A 19,987-nucleotide genomic window follows, 5' to 3' on the forward strand; every position below is an offset into this window, starting at 1 on the left:
GATTTAATCGAGTTCCTATTTTATTTATTAATATATTATATTTATTATTTATTTATTTAAGTTGTAATAGTAAATAAAATGTTAAAAACTTAGTAACTGGTAAACATTTGCGTATACTGTGCCATCATTAGGCCAAATCTGCAAACAGACAAAATTCACAGCAGCTGCCAGAAATCAACACTGGACGTCCGAAACAAAGAGGTTTATCCCACAAACCCGGGTACGCCCTTGTCACCGCCCCCCTAGCGAAAAGACCGCTAACCATTGGTCAGATTGGTGCGCTGCGCTCTTTTGATTGGCCGGCGGCCTCGTCACTGAACGTCTGTTGTTCACACACTCGCCTCAGAGCGGAGAGCGCCTGTGACAGTGGGCTGCTTTGATTCATGCTGTGGTGGAGCCTCATTTTGGGATTTGGAGAACAATTAATGCGTCCAGAACAGAGCGCATGAAGGTATGTTGACGGGGAAGGTTGTGGAAAGATTTGCTGCTTCCAGAAATGTTATTTCTAAACTGTTAGTTTTTAGTAAGAAAGCAAAAAAAAAAAAAAGCAAAAGTCTAAGATCAATCTGATATTTGGTCGTGCTGTTTGGGGGCTTTGCCATTTCTGATTAAGTGAAACTTTAAACAGATTAGAGCAAAATAGGTACGACTTTATGCTGAAATAATATTTGAAATAGGGGAGAGTAACAATCGCTGAGATCCACGGGTCTTCTGTTGAGTTGATTTGCAGGCTAATGGGTGTGTGTACTTCAGTAATATTGATGCAGTATTGATTTAACCATTATCTCTCCTGGAAATCTATATAGATAATAGCCAATTTGGTGTTTTTGTGATGTCTGTTACACTTAGCAGTTGGACTGAATATTGCCAACACGGAAAATAATGACAGTCCCTTGTGTCAGACAAAGGCCCAGGACGGCAGGTGGATCCTCTGCTGTTCCTCAGCAACCACTGCGATCATGTCTTGCTTTGCACACACACTGAACAGTCTTTCCTGCACGGTTTTTAGCGCATTAGAAACAAATCCTTCCTCGTTTATCAGCCAGGAAAGAGTAAAGTTTAACCCAGACTTTGTTTGCTACCTGAGAAAAATGACTGTAAAGAGGAAAAAAGGAGTGGGGCTGTGTCTACAAGCACACACACACACACACACCAGGCACATGTCATTTTTCATACTCATCGCAGTCAAATGATATGCTACTGTATTGATTTGATCATCATTTTTTTTGATTTGCATGAATGTTCCACATCATGACAAGACAATTTAGATATTTAAATTGGCCAGTTATTAGTTCATCTAACCACAAAAACAAACTGCAACACTGCCACTTGAAACCAATGCGGTCCATAGAGTGGGATTCAGGGATTTACTCTGGAGCGTTTATTCCCATGGTGTGGGCATCCCTGGAATGCTTGAATGATTTTCCATGGAAGCTAATTTACAGATATCGTGTGACACATAGCAAGTTTGGCCTATGTTGACAGCCAACAACACCAAGACACAGAACTAACTTATATCACAGTGTTTGTGTGTGTGTGTGTCACAATACATGTCATGTCAGCAAGCAGTAAATAAATACCGATTCTCACTTTGTTCTTTGCCTTTAATGTGCGGTGAACCACAGGGCACAGTGAGGAATTTGGACACTGCTGGAAGAAAGTAAACAGTAGACTCGAGATTCAACCTTCTCTGGTAGTGAAGAGGAGAGGTTTGTTTTAAAGCCAAGATGAGGACAGTTGCTTTCACTTGTAGTACAGATGGATGACGAACAAATGAGTGGAAAACATGACAAATTCAGAGATCGAAGGGTCACTGCATGGTTTGATGAGCATGAAAATGCTGAAAAATTGTATGCTTTTGGAAGAATGGTGTTCATCCTTCTTCTACTGAAGTTGTTCTGGCAACACAACACCGTCCTAAGAGACTTCATCTTGGATTTAAATTTTTATTTGACATCCACCTTTATCTTGCATATGGTTATACACCAAGTATACATACAGGCATCCCACGCTGAGCTTTATGCGATGTCTCTTTATTTATTTATGGTGTGTGAGACAGAGAACAATGTGAGGTGTGCTCATCATAGCCTCTGTTATCTGACTTGGCAGCTTGCACACACCTTGTCAAACACATGATTAAAACTCTTGAGAAGCAGCTGCACTTTTGTCAGACACTGATAATAACCTGAAAGTGACTTCAGTCTGACTTTAAAAGTTAAATGTGTTTCGTCTTTCTCCTAATTTTAAGGATGATGTCAGCTCTGTGAAGTTTGTTATGTCTGGATCCTATGACTAGACTGGAACTAGCTGATGAATCACAGGATACAGTGAATGGAGTTGCGAGATGGCTAGTACCTTAAAAGTGTGTGCCAAATCAGATGTTTCAAACAATGACATTCGCCTAACTCTGTTGGTAGTTGGAGCACACTGAACCTTCACAGTGGACAGTGGGGATTGAATAGAGACAACTGTCCTCAGTCCCTCAGCAACTTAACATGCAGATATGCTAATTATTTCCTGTTTATAACCCTGAGCACAACCCAAAGAGGCCACAGATGGGACCCCAAGTCCCATCCTATATCAGCTCTGTGCCACTCACTGAAAAATGCATTCAGGCAAGCCACCACTACACATAAATCCATTTATAATACCCCAGAGCGTTTTATTTCCTGACTAAGTGGGCTATACTAATTACATTTTATATTTATTTGTATGTTTTATGTAATAAAAAAAAATAACAAGAATGATTGATTCCTTGTCTCTTCCTCCGTCTCTTCAGGATGAGAAGATGAATGTGGAAGCTCTAAGCAGAGCAGAGCTGCTGACTCTCCTCAGTATCCTGGAGGGAGAGCTGGAGGCCCAGGATGTGGTCATACATGCCCTCAGGGTGAGTTGGCCGGTGATACACAGAAATCTCCCTATGGACTCATGTGTCATACATATTGCAGGACACCTCAGATCCATTATTATACCTGAAAAATAATATTTTAGCCATCCAAGGAACCCATTACATAAAAGCACCCTCATGCCCCACCCTGTCATGTGCCTTTACTGAAGACATCCATAGACACTAAGATTGACATGTGGTAGCTTCACACTAAAAAGAATGTGAGGTAATAGGGAGGTGGTGTGCAAACAGGAAACTAAGGAAACAGAGCTAGTAAAGACAATGGCAAAGGAGTCATTCTGGTTTCCCAGGCCTTTCATTCCCCCGGAGCACTAACATTATTGCTGTTCAGACCAGTTGAAATCTGTGTTCACCTCTTTTTTTTTTCTTTTTTTTTCAATTCAAGCATTATTCAAACCTTGATATATATACACATTGTGTTTACACCTAATTCAGACAGACTGCAGTTCATACCTGGTGTGTCTCAAATGTGTCTCGGGTTGTGTTTTCCATTTGTGTTCAATCTGGGAAACTCCCACTGCTACTAAACAGAAACTAAAGTTTCCCTCAGGCTTTGGTGGCTATTTGGTACCATGCCTAGGGTGCATACTTCAACCCCTTGTTGGAGTTGTTTGGCTCTGTCAAAATCAACTGTATCCAACTGTGTTTTGAACATTAAACAAAGATGCACTCTTTGAAGGCAGCCAGAGATTAATGTGCATTAGCACTACGCCTCAGACAACTTTATCTCTTTGCAGATGTCTAATGTTTGAAGACTGTTTCGTACACAGCTGTTCCTTAGACCCTCACTTTTTTGCAGCTCATTCACTCATATTCAAGTGAAAAAGACCAGCTTTAGCTACAATGCTTCGCAGTGTTTGCAGTCTAGACCGATGAGGCTCTCTCCATGCCCATAGCTGCTTTTCACACTCATGACCTTAGCAGCTGCTCTGTGAAGCTCTGAATGCTTGACTCATTGTATGAACTAGATTGAAGTTGTGATGAGGACAAGTAGCAACCATGACTGTCTTCGTCTAATAAACAGGCCTTGATAGGGAGTGAGTAAGCGAGGCTGTAATCATGAGAGAATTTCAGTGCGTTGGCCTGAGGGGAAGACGTTCTAACCACATCAGCTCAGATCCATCTTAAATGGCAACTGTCCAAATCTGACGCATGCAGGGTTTGACCCGAAAACTCAGTTGCCTTGTTGTCTGTACTTATTCCTGTTTCGATTTCCTATATATCTAGCTATACTGATCTTTTCTCATTTCCCTCCTTCTTCGTTTCCTCACACACAGCCACATTACAGGGGGTCTTTCATCTTTGACCATGACCCATGTCCTATCTGCCCACTCACGCACAACCTGGTGGTCTCTGTTGGGCCAGTTAGAGGCTGTGGTGTTTATTGTGGAGAGGATGTACAGAATTGTAGGCACAAATCACTGACTTCCCTTGTTCCCACTGGGGGCCTGTACACCATTTTTTACTGACTGGTCCATATTAGGGCAGATTTGACATGTGGCTGCAGAGGGGAGTGTCGCGGGGTTTATAGCAGGCTAATGTTGGACAATATTGAGCTCTGTGCATTGATCTGTCTTGGCTGTTTTTCATTTTCTCACTGTAATTTTCTCTTGGACTTTGGTTTGCTACAAACTTCTCAAACTAGAGCTCTTTTCTCTGTGTTGTCAGATTAGGTGCCACTTTAACCAAACTCAGTGTGTGTCAATACTGTTTACTTGCATGTGAGGACAATTGTGAAAAAAAAAAGGCAAAGAGGCTTTCAAATCCTTGCCACAAATCCTTTTCCAACTTTAAATATTTTCTCCCCTCAGCAGCAGAGTACTTGGGATGCCTTTAGATTGCTCGGGACAACCGCATTCAGGGGCTTTTTAACCCTTCCTTCACCCAGACCTCCTGAAAACTTGGAACTGTATCAGTGTTTGCTTACTTACTTAAAAGATGGCGTCACCACTGGGACTTGTCTCTGCAGATTCTTGATTGTACTGTTTTAGCTCTCATCACTAAGGACGCAGATAAGCAGTTTTACAGCAGGGAACATTCCTGAGAACATGACACCAGAAACAGGTCCTGCATTCCAACAGGAGTGGCATATCTTGTTGATATGCGAACTAATGCTATTATTACCTTCTCTCCGTAAGGCCTAAATAGCTTATATTGCATAAATAGCATAGAGCTGGCTCAAATGAATGCCAGTTAAAGACAGATAGGTACAGTAGGTAAGAGCCTTGGCCTTCTATCGTCATATGGGAAACAAACTTGTGATTCTGAAGACTGAAACAAATAAAATATGTATGGGACTTGTGCCATAAGACTGCTTCAGCCCCTTGTAAAAGACCTTGTGGTAAAACTAGACAATGGTTACTCAGGCCACTACGTTTGTGTGGTTAAAATGTTGCAGTCATGCTCACCATGGCCTGTTTTGTTATTCATATGATGTCATATCCTGTAATCCTAAAATGCTTTGTCTATTTTTGCAGACTGACGTATTTTCCTGACTCCATAAAACAATAGGGCCTGGCTAGAATGTGCTGTTCAGATAAGATTGTATATTCTGTCACTCTGCAAGAATCATTGCCCAATATGGACATGTTGTCTAGATTGGTAAGGGGAAGATATGATTAAAAGAGTTGAAACTGCACAGCGAAGCACTACCTAATATAACACTGTAATGCACACTGGTCTATGATGTCAGCGACATGCTTTAATATCAACAGCCTTAGCCCGAGGCCTGCAAGAGAAAGCACCTTGACCTGAAAATGCTCACATGACTTCAAAGTACCCGATGTTACATTCTTGCTTAGCGTCTGGTTATTATTGTTAAAAATAGGTCTAGAGAACACACACCTACTCACGAGACATCACGCACCCAGTTCACAGCAATGATTGGTTCACACGAGCAAAATAGATCAAGTCATGTTTTCTTTAGGAAGTCTTTTTATGGAAGCCTCTCTTATTCTTAGACCCAGCGAGAAAATAAAGGGTCATATCTTTAATAGTAATGAACTCCACCCTTTACTGCTATTTGTACTGAACAGGAGAGTATTTGCCTGCTACAAATAAAGTACTGATAAAGACGTTCAAGCCAAACCGAGTAAGAGATAGGAAAAATCACTGCTTTCGTAATGAAGTTTCTACTTGTGTCAGCATCAGTGAATTAATTATGTTTCATTTTTTTCACTGTTTTTAAGAAATACAGGAGAACTTCCACATAATGACATGTTATTCTTTTCCAAAAGCCTCCACTGACTGACCAAAGGGTGCGAGCACCTGCTTCCATGTTTTATCACTAACCACTGATGACACCATCTGAGGCTGTTAAACATTACTTGGAAGTTGTCTCGTTGCACGGCCCATAAAGTAAACTGAGGTCTTGTCTGGCATCTTCCCAGTTATCTTAGTGCCATCTGTGGTTAATATGTGGGTGGGAGGTGTGGAGGAACTCAAACCTTAAGTACACACCTCAGCTTATACTCCACAAAAACAACACTTCTCATCTCTCTCTTTCTCTCACTCTGCTGTTGTTCTCTGTATCCTCTGCATGAGGCATTCAATTCTGCCTTGCGCAGAATGTAAACCCAGTTTTTGCTTTTAGCGCAATAATAGATATGCTGAGACTAGGTGGGGGACATTTTGTACAATCTCAGTAAGTTGTCACTAATTGGAGATGAGGAACCAAACCAGATACTTCTGCTGTAATGTCAGTACAACAGTACACCTGGTCAATTTAGCACCAGTATGACATCTAATATGGGAATATTAGATGGTAGGTATTTAGTGTTTAACCAAACTAAAGCTTACATACTGTTTGGATGATATGTGATGTGTTATGTTACTTTTTTACGTTTTCTCAACTGGTGCCTTGGGACTTCATAACACACGGTTCAAATCTGTTTTTTGTGTAGAACTTATCTTGACACAGGAAGTTAAATGATTAAATTGAATCTTAGGACTTCATTAATAGTTAACGGGCTACAAGCAGGAGCTTTTTATTTTGTTTGTAACCATGGACACCGTTTGCTTGTTGTGAGTTTCCCCAGCAGACTGTTCTGCAATTTCTTAATGCTCTAATGACCAGCACCCAACAAAATAGGTCAGAGCCCCTTGTGTCTTTTTGAGTTTGCAGCCTCACCAGCTCTGTGATACTGCAAGTGGAATGATACCTCTCAGGCTCTCACCTGCCAAGGCCTGTTATTCAACACAGCTGACAACTGGTCCGTTGACTATATTTTCTCTTTACTATGAAGTAAAGCACAGTGGTTGTCCACTCTTCAGGAGTTAACCTGCACTACTGTAGTCCTGCTACCTCATCCAATAAAGCACAGACACATAAATCTGAACAGGATCCAACACTAGAGGTTCTGCAGCTGACATATGGCCCCTGTTTTGACACTGTGCTTTTCCCGCACTGCAGGTTTATAATCAAGATTCTCAATAAATTAACAAACTTTTTCCACTCTTTGGTTTGAAAAACATAAAGAAGTGAAAAACAACCTCATACATCCACACAGTGCTGGAGCGTTATTCTCGGTCTTCTTGTTGCAAAACTGCTTGCATGGGACTCCTTTAATTCCATGAATTAAGCTTTTCATACATGGCAGGTCTGGTCCTGTTGTCCTTTTGTCTCTGTGTGTCTGTTCTTCTAAAGACCAGACTAATTCACCAGGAATGCATATTTTTCCCATAACCCCCACTGCAAATCTTTTGGATTTGAGATGTTACGCTGGAGACAGACGATTATGCTAAGAACCTTATACAGCATAGTGTATACATAAGCATATTGCCAGCTGCATGCTCAGAAATGCAAACACGTATAGATGCATGCATATGTATTAATGTTATTATTATTCCTAAGCAATTATGTTTTTCTTTCACCAACAGCTTTATTTAGGAGTCAGATTAAGGGCTAAAACTGTGTACTTTTGTAAGAGGAGATGCACCCAATAGCATTCAGAGCTGTAATTTTGTCCATACCAGCTGCTGACTTCATTGTGTGAGAGTCATTACAGAGGCTCTTTAAGGAAACAGGACTCCCTGACTCTTTTCAGCTCACACAAGGACATGATTGTGCCCTGAGGCTGTAGCTAACTGACTGACAGAGACTTTTTCCAGGTAAAAAGCATCAGATTGTCTTTCACACCTTGGTACAGCTGCGGGAATGCATTAGGATACAGACTGCTGAACAAAAACAGGAACAAGAACAGTCTGTAGCGCACACCCATTGCATTAAATTGTAGAGGAATTGCTACAAATTCAAAAATATAACTATTGACACACTATTAGACACTGTACCTAAAGTATGTTAATAGCATATAACATAGCCCTGCCCATGACTTAAAGACATTTGTCATCAGTAGTTGGGCAGAAATGAGAGCTTTGCAGCAGAGAAGGTTTGCTTGTAGTACCCTCTCATAAAGGAAAGCATACTCTGTCATTATGATCAGAACTATCCAAAGAAAACCATGGGAGACCAGACCCTAGGCTAGGACTGCCACACACACACACACACAGACACACACACACACACACACACACACACACACACACACACACACACACACACACACACAGACACACACACAGACACACACACTCACACAATCCAATCTCAGCCCGGCCCTTAATGGTCTGTTTAAACAGTTTTTTTAAAAACTCAGGAAGCTACAGTTTTGTCTCCAGCTTGATGAAGAAGCTTTTTGCTCCAAAGCCCAGCACAAAAACGAATGCACACAGCCACAGTGGCTTACGCACATACACATTCATGTTCCTATAAAAATGGAAAAAGAGATGCAGACATACTATACACACACATACACTTGGACCCACTCTCACACGCTGAGGCCTACTGGGTCAGTCATGGAGACAATGCATGAGGCTGGAGGCACTGAGACAGTGTCTTTGTTGGAGTGCTGTAATCTCTTCACTGAGGGTCACATTCTTTGTTCAGCAAGAGAAAGAGCCTCGAATACAGCCTTCTTACTGATGCCCTAAGGGTGTGTGTGTGTTTTTGTGCTGCCATAGTCTGAGAGCGGGTGAAAAAAAAAAGAGGCGGAAGTAGAGAGAGGCATTTTCTGAGAAATTATGATGAACTGACAGAGGAATGCAGTGCCCTGCATGTTTGGGCAGGGGGATGAAGGGGGCCAAAGCATCCAGGGTGTCCGATGAGAGACGGTTATCCATGAAGGCACGTGGGGTGAACTCTCTGGCATGTGCTTACATCACAAGCACCATCAGCTGACCCTGCATGCCTCAAGAACTCAAACCGACTCACTATATGTAGTTAATGAGATTTCCTGATGATATATCAGGGTGAGGTCAACAAGGCCCCTATCACATTTCACTTCACTTCATGTCATTCCAGCCTGTTTCTCCCAGATAAGTTTGAATAGTTATTGTAAATCAAAACCATTAAAAAAGAATTGTGCTATCCCTTTTTATTGAATCATTTTGGTTTTGGTATAATCTAACTGCTTCATTAGAAACAATTCTGTGTGTGTGTGTGTGTGTTTGATTTCATGGCCTGGGCCTTCACCCCTGCATCCCTAGGGAGGAATTAACATCTGCCCCCGTTGGGGGGTTTGACAGCCGTGCCTCACCTCTTTGTGTTTGGGTTGAGGGGGAAGACCATCTGCTTGCGCTCGCACTGACAATAACATCACTCTGCACAGATTTCCTGTACACACATGGACAAACAGTCACTTCCGATTCTGTGTTCCATGGTGATATGAAGACATTACGTAAAAGTCGGCCTCTTCTTGTGCATGATATGCTAAATTGTGTGTGTGTGCTCCCATACAGTATGTTTGTATAGTTACTTGTGTGTTTTTCTTGGCACTGGTAGTTAGGCCTCAAATTATCTTCCTACACACATTTTTTCCTGTTGTACAGTCATATCCACATACTGATACATTTACTGTTTTTTACTGTTATTTTTTTTCCTACTCAGTCAGGACTGAACACGTACATAGATCTATTACCTGCTGTGTTATTAGCTTGCCTGCTGAGCTGGTATCCTTAATATTTCAGCCTCTCTTAAAGTTGAAGCACGTTAGTGTACATTAATGCAGCAGCCAAACAACACAATTACATTGAGCCGTATGTTTGTGTCTTATCTGTCAGGCTCAGCACAGAGATGCTTTCGTCCAGGAGCGTTATGGCCAGTATGACCTCAGCGATCCATTCCTGGCTCTGCAGCGGGACAACGAGTCTGAGGAGCGTCAAAACACCCTCACGCAGCCTCACGCACACCTGCAGGGCCGGGCGGTGGGCCCTAACCCTCTGGCTGTGCTTAAACTGGTCATGGCTCACTGCAAGAGAATGCAGGAGAGGATGATGGGACAGTTGGCTGCTGCTGAGAGCAGACACAGGAGGGTAAGCGGCAATACACATTCATATACAGTCATGAACACACATCCAGCTCACCCATTTGCATGTCAAGATGATGCTGCAACCACCTGGGTACCCAGCCAGAGTTAGACTGGGGCTCACATTTGTGTATCAGGTAGTAGACTTGGCTTGTCGGAGTCAGGCAGACAGACAGAAGCCACACCCAGGGACGATATGGAGCTTTACCACAGCACAGTTCAAGGGCTGAAAGTTTATGGGAGGCATAAATACTCCAGCCCAACAAGAGCTGATGAAATTGAGAACCTGTTGCAATAAAGAGGAGGCTCCGCAATGCAGGATGATTAGTCAAGGGACAAGTTTAATAGCAGGACTACTATTGGTGCAGAAAACATCTAATAAGAAAAATAAATCAAAAAAAGTTGTTTTGACAATAATTTCAAATTCACACACTGAATCCTGCAATAGGAAACCTGTCTACATGTCATGTCATATAATTGTTTCATTGGTCTATATGTCTGATAGATGATAGCTGATCTGGAGGAAGAGAAGCGACGGCACGCTCAGGACTCTGCACACAGTGATGACTTCACCTTCATGCTGCAGACAGAAAGGGACAAACTGCTGCAACAGGTATAACTGACATGCAAAAGATACGACATGTACCGTTACACTACATGTGTGTGCATGTTTTTCTGCTTCCCTTTCCCTCCCTCAGCTCCTCCTCCTCCCCTCTCCTCTGCCTGTCTGTACGGTGCCCCCCTTCGTGAAGGTAGCTGCAATTTAAAACGCAGCGACTGATCAGGGAAGCGTCAGTGCGATCCCATTGTGTAACTCAGTAGGGTGGAGAGGGCTTGCCCTGTTAAGGTACAGACACTTACAGGCACAGTACATGCAAGCACAAGGCTGTTCCATAGGAAACCGAGGGGGAAGAGGCCATTGTTTAGCTGTCCAGAAGCCGTGGGGCTTTATGGCCCCAGGAAACATGAGATAATAGATGTCCATGTCTAATGCAAGGTCAGCTCACGCACACACACTGTGAGCACACAATCAGCCACTACACAAACTTCACCCAAGGGCGTTATGTAAGAAAGAGTTCCTGCGTGTCTCCCAGTCTTCCTCAGGCTTTTCCTGTCTGTGTTGTTTTTTTGTCCACTAATCATATACACTAGATTGTAATTCATCACCTCCCATTTCCCTTTGTTACTCATCAAAGCTTTTAAAAAGTCAGACTCAGCCTCTGATAACCTCACGGGAAACGGAGCTTTCCATAAACATGCCGCCGCAAGCGAATAATTCTTTAAAAAAGGCAAAGTGAGAAACACTGAATGAACCGCTGGATCTGAAACAACACAAACTGTCCTTCACCCCTTTTCGTCATTCTGTATGATTTAAGTAGACCTCATTCAGATGTCGATTTTCAGACAATATGTGGAGGGAAACAGGAAGTCGTTACTCACAAAGGATGTCAGCCATTTTGAAATTGAATGCCCCATTTTTTATATGCTTTGTGTCTATTTTATAAAATCTAAAAAAAGCTATTTAGATGAAGTCACTACAACCTGTATCAGAATGTTATTGGCATATATAAACATTATCTTTACAGTAGGCCTAAAATAGACAGAAATAAGGTCCATTTGTATACATACACTGTCAGTTGCTCACCTCATAGTATACGCTTGTGATGGGTTTGGTACGACATACATATCCAATGTTTAATACTAAGAAATTCCTTTGGCATCGAACAATTGTATTTTCAATATAAGAGGAAGTTTCTCATCCTTTTAGATTTGATGTAACAAAGCAGTGTTCTTTTGCCTCCTTGTGGTCAAATTTGGAACAGCTCCCTCATGCTGACTCTTTTATCTTTCTCCCTCCTTATTCAGTTGGAAGTGGAGCATGCAACAGTGCAGAGGTTAGAGAAGGAACAAGCACAAGCAGTGAGCAAAGTGGAGGAGTCACTGTCCCAGCAGCAGCAGCTCACCTCGACCCTATCTACTGAGCTCCAGAAAGCCAACAGCCTGGCGCAGGAGGAGGCTCAGAAGGTCTCCCAACTTCGCACCTTGCTTCAAGAGGAGACCAGTGCCCTGGAGAAGCTCCGGGGGGTTCTCGGCGATGAGAAGAGCAGGGCAGCGCAGCTAGAGGCCAGGTCTGAGAGGCAGCTGGCTGAGTTTGACACGGAGCGAGAGCAGATGAAAGCCAGGATCAGCAAAGAGGAGGAGAGGAGTAGGGATCTTGAGAGACAGCTGGAGGAGCTGAGGAAGAGGTTGGCTGAAACCGGAGGATGTAAGGAAGTGGTAAAGGAGGCTTCGACAGAGGTGAAAGAGTCATTTCCCAAGATGATGATGGTGTCCACCTCTGTTCAGACTGAGCCAGATGGAAAGATTACTGTCACTCCTAAATCCACCTCACTGTCAAAGGTCAATGGTTATCATGCTCATAAAGAGACAGAACCGACACAGGAAGGGAGAGGAGCAGAAAATGCAGGGGTGGTAGACAATGGTGGAGGAGCGCTTTTGCATTCCCCTCATACTCATCCTCATCCTCACTCTCCCTCAAGCACAGCCTCCTCTTCCCTCTCCTCTTCTCCCATTTCCTCTCCTGTTCTTGCAAAGCGTCTGGGCAGTCCAGGCTTTCATCCGTCCTCCTACCAGGCCGGAGTCAACCAACGATTCCAGGCTGCCAGGCACAAGTTCCAGAGCCAGGCCGAGCTGGAGCAGCAGCACGGTGGCCCCCTCTCCCCTAGGGACCTCTCCCCCACCACCTCCTCCATCCCTCCCCCACCAGAGCACAGCACAGCCAAGCAGCTGGCCCGCAACACTGTCACTCAGGTGCTGTCCCGCTTCACCAGCCAGCAGGCCGGCGTCAAACTGGCGCCAATCAGCAGCTCTCCATTTGGTACAGACTACCGCAATGTAGCAGCTTCTCCTCCTGGTGGCAGGTCACCTTCTTCAGGGCCTCTGTCTCCAGGCATACGCTCCCCCCTCACTCCTCGCTCAGAGAGGACCCATCCACCTCCGATCCCTCCCAAGAAGCCTGGCATGAGTCCAACTCCAGGCTCCCCAGTTCACTCTGCTCGGACCAGCCTCTTCCCAGAGCTGACAGGGAACTGTGGACACAGCAACAGTGGGCAGGAGGGTGCCAAGGAGCCAGACCTGGTTTTATCCTCTGGCAGCTAACTAAATGAGTCAGGCCTTAATCAACTATTACTGTAATATTTGTCTTTGCCAAACCCACTTCATAATAAACAGTAGTATAGACACTTCAAAGCTGGACTGGTTTAAACAGATACATTTAGGAGTTTGTTGCACCCCCTACCTCTACACCACAACCTGAGAAACAATCAGAAAATAACTATTTGAAATCAAATATAGTATATTACGGATTTTTAAAATTGATTTAATGTTTCTATTTACATTCCTGTCTGTACTCCTTTTATATAGAACTTTTGTAAGTTTGCAGTTTTACAATGTTATTATTATTATTATGTTATTTTCCACTTATTTACCACCCTTTATTAAGGGTGTTTAGAAACCATATATATATAGAGAGACCAAGCTAAAGACCTGTTTTGAAGCAAAAAACATTAACAAGGTTCCACAGTACAACATTTCTTTTCCCTAGTGTTCAAATTACCAGTCCTAGAATAAAAAAAAAAGACAACTTTAGTCAGAAGCAAATCTGTAAAGCAAATAGAAGGGCTAAAATAAATGGATGTAGAGTATAGCGACTGTGTAGCTATCACCATTTCACTATAAACTAGTGAGTAGTTTTTCAAATGTTTTTCCAATGAATTCTTATGCAGTTTGAGTGGAGATGAAAACAATATCATACTATGTAAATAGTTAAATAATTCACAGTTGATTCTCTATGAATGAATAACTTCACATGCATGTTTTTTTTCTATTACCCTTGTCGCGAATACACTGAATCTTATCTTGAAAAGGGAGAGCACACTTTGTACTACATTACTGTAAGATAGATACTTTATGTCTTTAATTTCAGATATTTTGTTCAGGGAAAGTTAATTCATCCAATCCAAGAAGGATTATGCATCATGAAAATGTAACAACCCTTTGGAATATTCCATTGATGAACACAATGGGAGTCAAGGTTTGAATCATGCTACTGTAACTGTCCTATTAGTACAACACATCAGATTTTTGTTTACCATGTTTTTTTTTTTTGACATTTTATGGCTTTAAAACTAAGAATTGATTGAGAGCAATTGTTATTTTAGCCAATCAAATGAAATCTGTAGATTTCAACACCATTTGTCTGCAAGGGGCAATGTCCTTCAGCTGTCTTTAGTAAATATGCATATCATGAACACCTGCAACTTCTAGTGCTCTTTTAAATAAATTCCCCATGCCTTAAAGCTTAAAATGTGTCAAAGTTTTCTATCCAAACTGTTTCAGTCTGCTGTTTTTTGAATCTTGATTGACAAGCTGTGTGAAGATTTGTGTGTGCATGGAAAATAACAATGTAGTCAAGATGTTCAATCCATTTATTTGTACAACAGAATGGGGCAGTACAGTCTTGAACTTTATAACTGATCGGCACACAGTTGTAGTATAGTGTGAGGGTTGAACACTGCACATAGTATAGCTAACAAGTAACTGATCCAGAGTCAGCCTACTTTAGAAGTCATGTAACACATACAGTATGATGTGGCCTTACAGAAGTCATGTAACATATACAGTATATGATCTTGCCGTACATGGCAACTGCTTTGCGTTCAATTGGCATTGACCAATACACAAACACTATGTTACAGTTAGGAGTGCAATATTCTAAGACTCCAACAAAAACCAGCGTATTAAAATAGAAATTTGCATACATGGGTGGGAGGATGGAGTCCTTTACCATAGGAAAGAGATTTTGGCAAATAAATCTTGGTTAATATGAGTATGTTTTCCTTTCAAAAAGGAAAAGCTGTACAGCAATGGAGGTGGTGTTGCCAAAGTAAGAGAACAGAGAATGCATTATAGATGCAGCAGCGTAGAAGTTGCTTTATCTTATTTCAGTCATCATAGCTTGCATGGGTGGAGACACATACACCAGTGGAGCACAGCGAAAACAGGTAAACATTCCCTCAGCCCTGACAGACACCGACAAACATAAATGTGTACAGTGCAGCGACAGAGCTATGCTGAGGATCATGCTCACTGTTAACTACAAGTATAAATACTGTCAATTTCACTGGAAATGTATAACTAAGTTGTCAGTTCAGCAATACTACTGCATAAGCTTGGTATTAGCTCAAATGTTAGATGACTGCTATTTATTTTCCTGCCAATGTCCTGATGTTACTGATGCACCTTGCACCACTGTACATGATAACAACAATGAAATGAAAACTTTCACAATATTCATATTTTCCTGTGTGCTTAATTTCTCTCATCAGCTGCCTTTTCCTGTGTGCTGAGACCTTTACTGTGACATCATCACAGTTCTGCATCAATCTGACTAGAAAAAAAAAAACATATTGTGACTCCTGATGCCTGAATCTAGGGAAGTTTAGGGTCTTCATTAGACAGCCAAAGGAAGATTTACTTCTTTAATGTAACAGTCCTGAGCACAGCCCTGCACACTGACCCAACACAATTCTTTTAACAACACACATCCAGAAGTAACCATCTTCTCCAAACCATGATTATCTCCGTAACTGCAACCTTACAGCAGATGGATATCTGTGCCTAACAGTCTGTAAATCTTCAGTTATTCTTTTTTTTGTTTTGTTTTTTTATATTAATTCCTTGCCCCATACTGATATAGTTTTGCTTTGGTTAGTCCTTGCGCATGTGGGTTGTGGGCCCAGTGGAGAGTGTGTCTCCCTGGTCAGTCCCTGATCTTCCACTAGGCATTCTGCATCTCCTTGCCAATTTTGTAACTTAGGATCTTATTCCAGTCGATCTTAGTGCGTGTGACAGGCAGCTGGCGACGGAGGGCCTTAAAGGTGGTGTCAGACATGGTCTGGTAGTTCTCACTGATTGCAGTCTGAGGGCAAAAGTGGAAGGAAATCAATATCAAGTATGATATTTTTACTATTTCTCTATTATAAAATGTTTCTTCGTGCATGTAGCAGCTCAGACGTTAGTATATAAAAGGTGTAGTCAATAAAATGTAGCTTACCTGGTAGTCATTTTCTGCACTCTCAATAATGTCAACGAATTCCTTGGCTGTCTGGGTTTCACTCTGTTTCAAAAACACACATATAATCATCAGCTTTTGTCTTATCTGAACGGAGATGAATGACGTCCTCATATCCGAGCTGACAGAGACAGTCTTACTACTACTATGTAAGGAAATGAAGGTTCAGACCGCCGTTGAATGACTTGTGCTTCTGTATAACATTTACTTACAGTCACTGGTATTGATTCTTCTACCTCCTTATGGCTAACCAGCTGCACATTCCCATCTTCATAATAGTGCACCTGGAGGCAGAAGCACTTCATTAGTAAGATCAGGTTTTTTTAAAACCCTTCCTCCTTGGTTTTCTATCATTTAGACATATGGGTACACTGAATTCAGCTCACCTGGATTTTCAACACTCCAACCACCTGAGCAGTGGACTGACCGATGGTAAGCTTCCACTCTGACCTACAGCGACCGTTCCTGTGTTAGAGAAATGAGAAAGAAGAAAGGCCTACATTACAATCAGATGGTAGCATGAGGAACTGAGAGACCAAATATTTCACTTTCACCACAAATATGTACATAAACCGTTACGATTACGACGAAGCAATACTATAAAAATAAGAAACTTATCACATATACACTCAGAATTCAGAATGTAAATGGCTTTTTGCATGGAGGTCACCATACCAGAAGTTTTTGGGTTGAAATTGATGTCCTTCAATACAGGCTATGATTGTTTGCTGACCATCAACTGTTTTCCCATACACCTGCAACACAAACACAGTGAGCGTAAGTATGGATAAAATGTCACCTATATTGCTTAGATTATTATATTGTGACTATTTTTTGTGCAAATTACAGTGGAGACTCCAGTAGGGTAGTGCTCTTTGACGTAGGCACTGAGGGAAGTATCACAGGCATCTCTCCAGCTTTTCAGAGCCGTCTCTCCTTCATATGGCTGTATGTCGCTCACTTCTTTTCTTAGGTGGTCAAAGCGGAACGACAAACGGTTACGGGGGTCCAGGAAACGTCCCTGACCCAAGTCACCATGTTCTGTGATCAGAACCTGTATAAAAAATTTTAAAAAAAGAGGGAGGAAAGGTTGAAAAAGTCTGGCTTTGACACTGGCTCTCCTGAAAATAAATCGGGAAGACTTAAAGATGAAACATACCGGCTCATCGTAGCCCTCTAGTTTGGCAGGAGTAAACTGATCCATGTTGTACTGGGCAAATGAGCTGGACAAAAGAACAGTAGGCATTCTTGTTATGACACCAAAATGCTTTCAACAAATGACCATTGTGAGGAACACTAGCTATGCATATATTAATCACAGCCTAATAATATACCACAATTTGCAAATATATCCCATGTGGAGGCTCAGATTTGTCTGAACTGAGTGTTACTTACTGCGATGCCCCCTCCCTGAGGAGGTTGTCATTGTTGAGAAGAAGGCGCACATCTAGCAAGAGGGAAATAATCACCGTTTGTGTAATGCTCTCATATCAAAAACAATAAAACATTTAGAGAAGCAAATTATATGCTAAAGTATCGTTATCATAGGCATCTTGTCACAATCAGATACTTACCATTGAAGACCTCATTGAACTCTCCCGGGGGGGCATGAGTCACAAAGTTGGCCGCAATGCGGACCTATGGAGGCAAATTCAGCGTGACCAATTAATTCAGCTATCGTGATAATGTGACGTGTTGTCAAATTTAGGACAAAAAGAGACACCACAGACTTATAATTTCACCTAAGATTATCATTTTTAATCTTCGATAAACAAAACAGATTTGTACTCAAACCTCAACTAGTCTACAATCAAACAAAAAAATAAAAAAAAATACAAGAAATGTTTATGTTTTTTTTTTTTGTAATTTGACATCCAGTTATGGCCATAGGTGATACACATCTTCAGTTTAATACACAATAATAGTGGACGAAACAAGCTCAATGTTTTGGTTTACATCTGTTATTCTTAAATAGGGACAGCTATCGAAATTGCACAAATGGCAAGAATGTTTTATGAAGTACTTGAAATGTTATAGAGTATTATTCACATACTTTAAAGACTTGGAGGTGAATAGAATAATAAACATTTAGAAATTATATGGAGGGCACAAATCTTCTTTATGAACACAGAATGGACACTTCGCCTTGTCTAGCCTATGTGTCATGTCTCTATAAAAATCATGCCATCATCTTGTTCTCAATTTTACGGTTGACCGTCAAATGTTTTTTTCCCAAGCTTATGGTACCACCCTGTAATGTTCACATAAGTGTATGGTAAGGTACACGGGATTTTGTTATTTGCACTAACTTGAGCTCTGCTTCAAATGTGTCCAGCTGCCGCCGGTATTACGAGGGTGTCACTATCAGGCTCCATCTGAACTGTAGGCACACATATCCTGATCTTGAGCCATGTTGAGGCTGACAAGTATTTGAGCTGCAACTGAATCTGTTTGACCCAGAAATCCAGAGCAATGTAACGTTAGCCGCTAACGTTAGCCACCGTTATATTGGGGAGGGTATGTAGCCCCACACTGTAATTATTACAGACTGCCGTTGTAATTACAAAATGACTTTTAGAAAAATTGGCGTCGGTTCCTCTTAATTCTGTTAATCTAGGTTACACCTGCTAAAAAGTTTTCGGTGTCCAGTCTATCGCCGTTTGATTCCGCCGCTAGCCTGCACTAGCATTGGCTAGTTAGCCAGCAGTAGCTTCAAAACACAAGTTTGTCTTTTCTACACGTGACCAAAATACTAGCACTCTGCTCCCAAAACATAACACATATCGTGCGACTCTTTACAAATCGGACAAACTGCCCGTTCAGCAAAATAATTAAAATAGTCTGCAAACCTTCTCTTCGTCTGACAGCGGCTCCTCAAAGTCAGCCATCTTGGCTCTTTGTGACCCCACCTACCCCAGCTGACGGCGGTTGTCATTCACATGCAAGAAACTGGATCAGTTAGTAACTACGACGCGAGTTTAAAACGTGTCTCGTCGAAATATGTGTTTGAATTGTGCTTTGGGAGAGAGTATCACACACTGAAATCAATGACTTTTAATAGGAATAATATAGAATAGCCTGTTATCGTGATTTTTCAACGCAAGAGGGCGTTAAAGGTTCCGTTATTTATTTTTTATTTTTGTTACAGCTTCCGGTTGGGTGTAGCAGAAGCCTACAAAATAAAAGCATGTGTTACCGCTATAAATAAACCACTCTCTTTTGGTTTGACATTGTTCCAATATATGTTGTAGATCAGCTACGCTATGCACTTTATTTATTTATCCGTATTAATTATGAATTATTATTTCCAGGGGCGACGTACAGTGGGGAAAAGTTTTCAATTCAAAGGGCACGACTGACAGGGGCCCCCCCAAAAATAGGCCACACCAATATAAAATTATTAAACCATCATCACTGAGTATATATAATTCAAATATAATAATGAAATTAATTATCTCTTTGTTTTTGCGAGTTTTGGGCAGTAAAAGATAAATAAAAATGGCCTTTAGCACATTTTTATGGTGGCTTTTATTCTCGCATCAAATAGTGAACTGCACTGCATACTGTATGCATGTACAAATCACC

The 19,987-nt window shown here is 41.7% G+C and overlaps 2 protein-coding genes across 2 annotated transcripts; one reads left to right on the top strand and one right to left on the bottom strand.

The window, feature by feature from the left end:
- The first annotated feature begins 336 nt into the window (after positions 1–336).
- On the top strand, positions 337–14,635 carry cttnbp2nlb (CTTNBP2 N-terminal like b). Its single transcript, XM_027288530.1, has 5 exons — positions 337–451; positions 2,780–2,887; positions 10,025–10,276; positions 10,775–10,882; positions 12,136–14,635. The coding sequence occupies exons 1-5, from the start codon at positions 446–448 to the stop codon at positions 13,426–13,428; spliced, it is 1,767 nt and encodes a 588-aa protein (XP_027144331.1). The 5' UTR covers positions 337–445; the 3' UTR covers positions 13,429–14,635.
- Positions 14,636–14,741: 106 nt separating this feature from the next.
- On the bottom strand, positions 14,742–19,451 carry capza1b (capping actin protein of muscle Z-line subunit alpha 1b). The gene is made up of 10 exons (XM_010746778.3): positions 19,252–19,451; positions 17,977–18,040; positions 17,798–17,849; positions 17,562–17,625; positions 17,250–17,456; positions 17,078–17,157; positions 16,789–16,867; positions 16,615–16,686; positions 16,385–16,447; positions 14,742–16,249 (listed from the first exon to the last, which is right to left on the bottom strand). The coding sequence occupies exons 1-10, from the start codon at positions 19,288–19,290 to the stop codon at positions 16,109–16,111; spliced, it is 861 nt and encodes a 286-aa protein (XP_010745080.1). The 5' UTR covers positions 19,291–19,451; the 3' UTR covers positions 14,742–16,108.
- Positions 19,452–19,987: the final 536 nt, after the last annotated feature.

Source organism: Larimichthys crocea, chromosome XV (genome assembly GCF_000972845.2).
Source record: "Larimichthys crocea isolate SSNF chromosome XV, L_crocea_2.0, whole genome shotgun sequence".
NCBI lineage: Eukaryota > Metazoa > Chordata > Actinopteri > Sciaenidae > Larimichthys > Larimichthys crocea.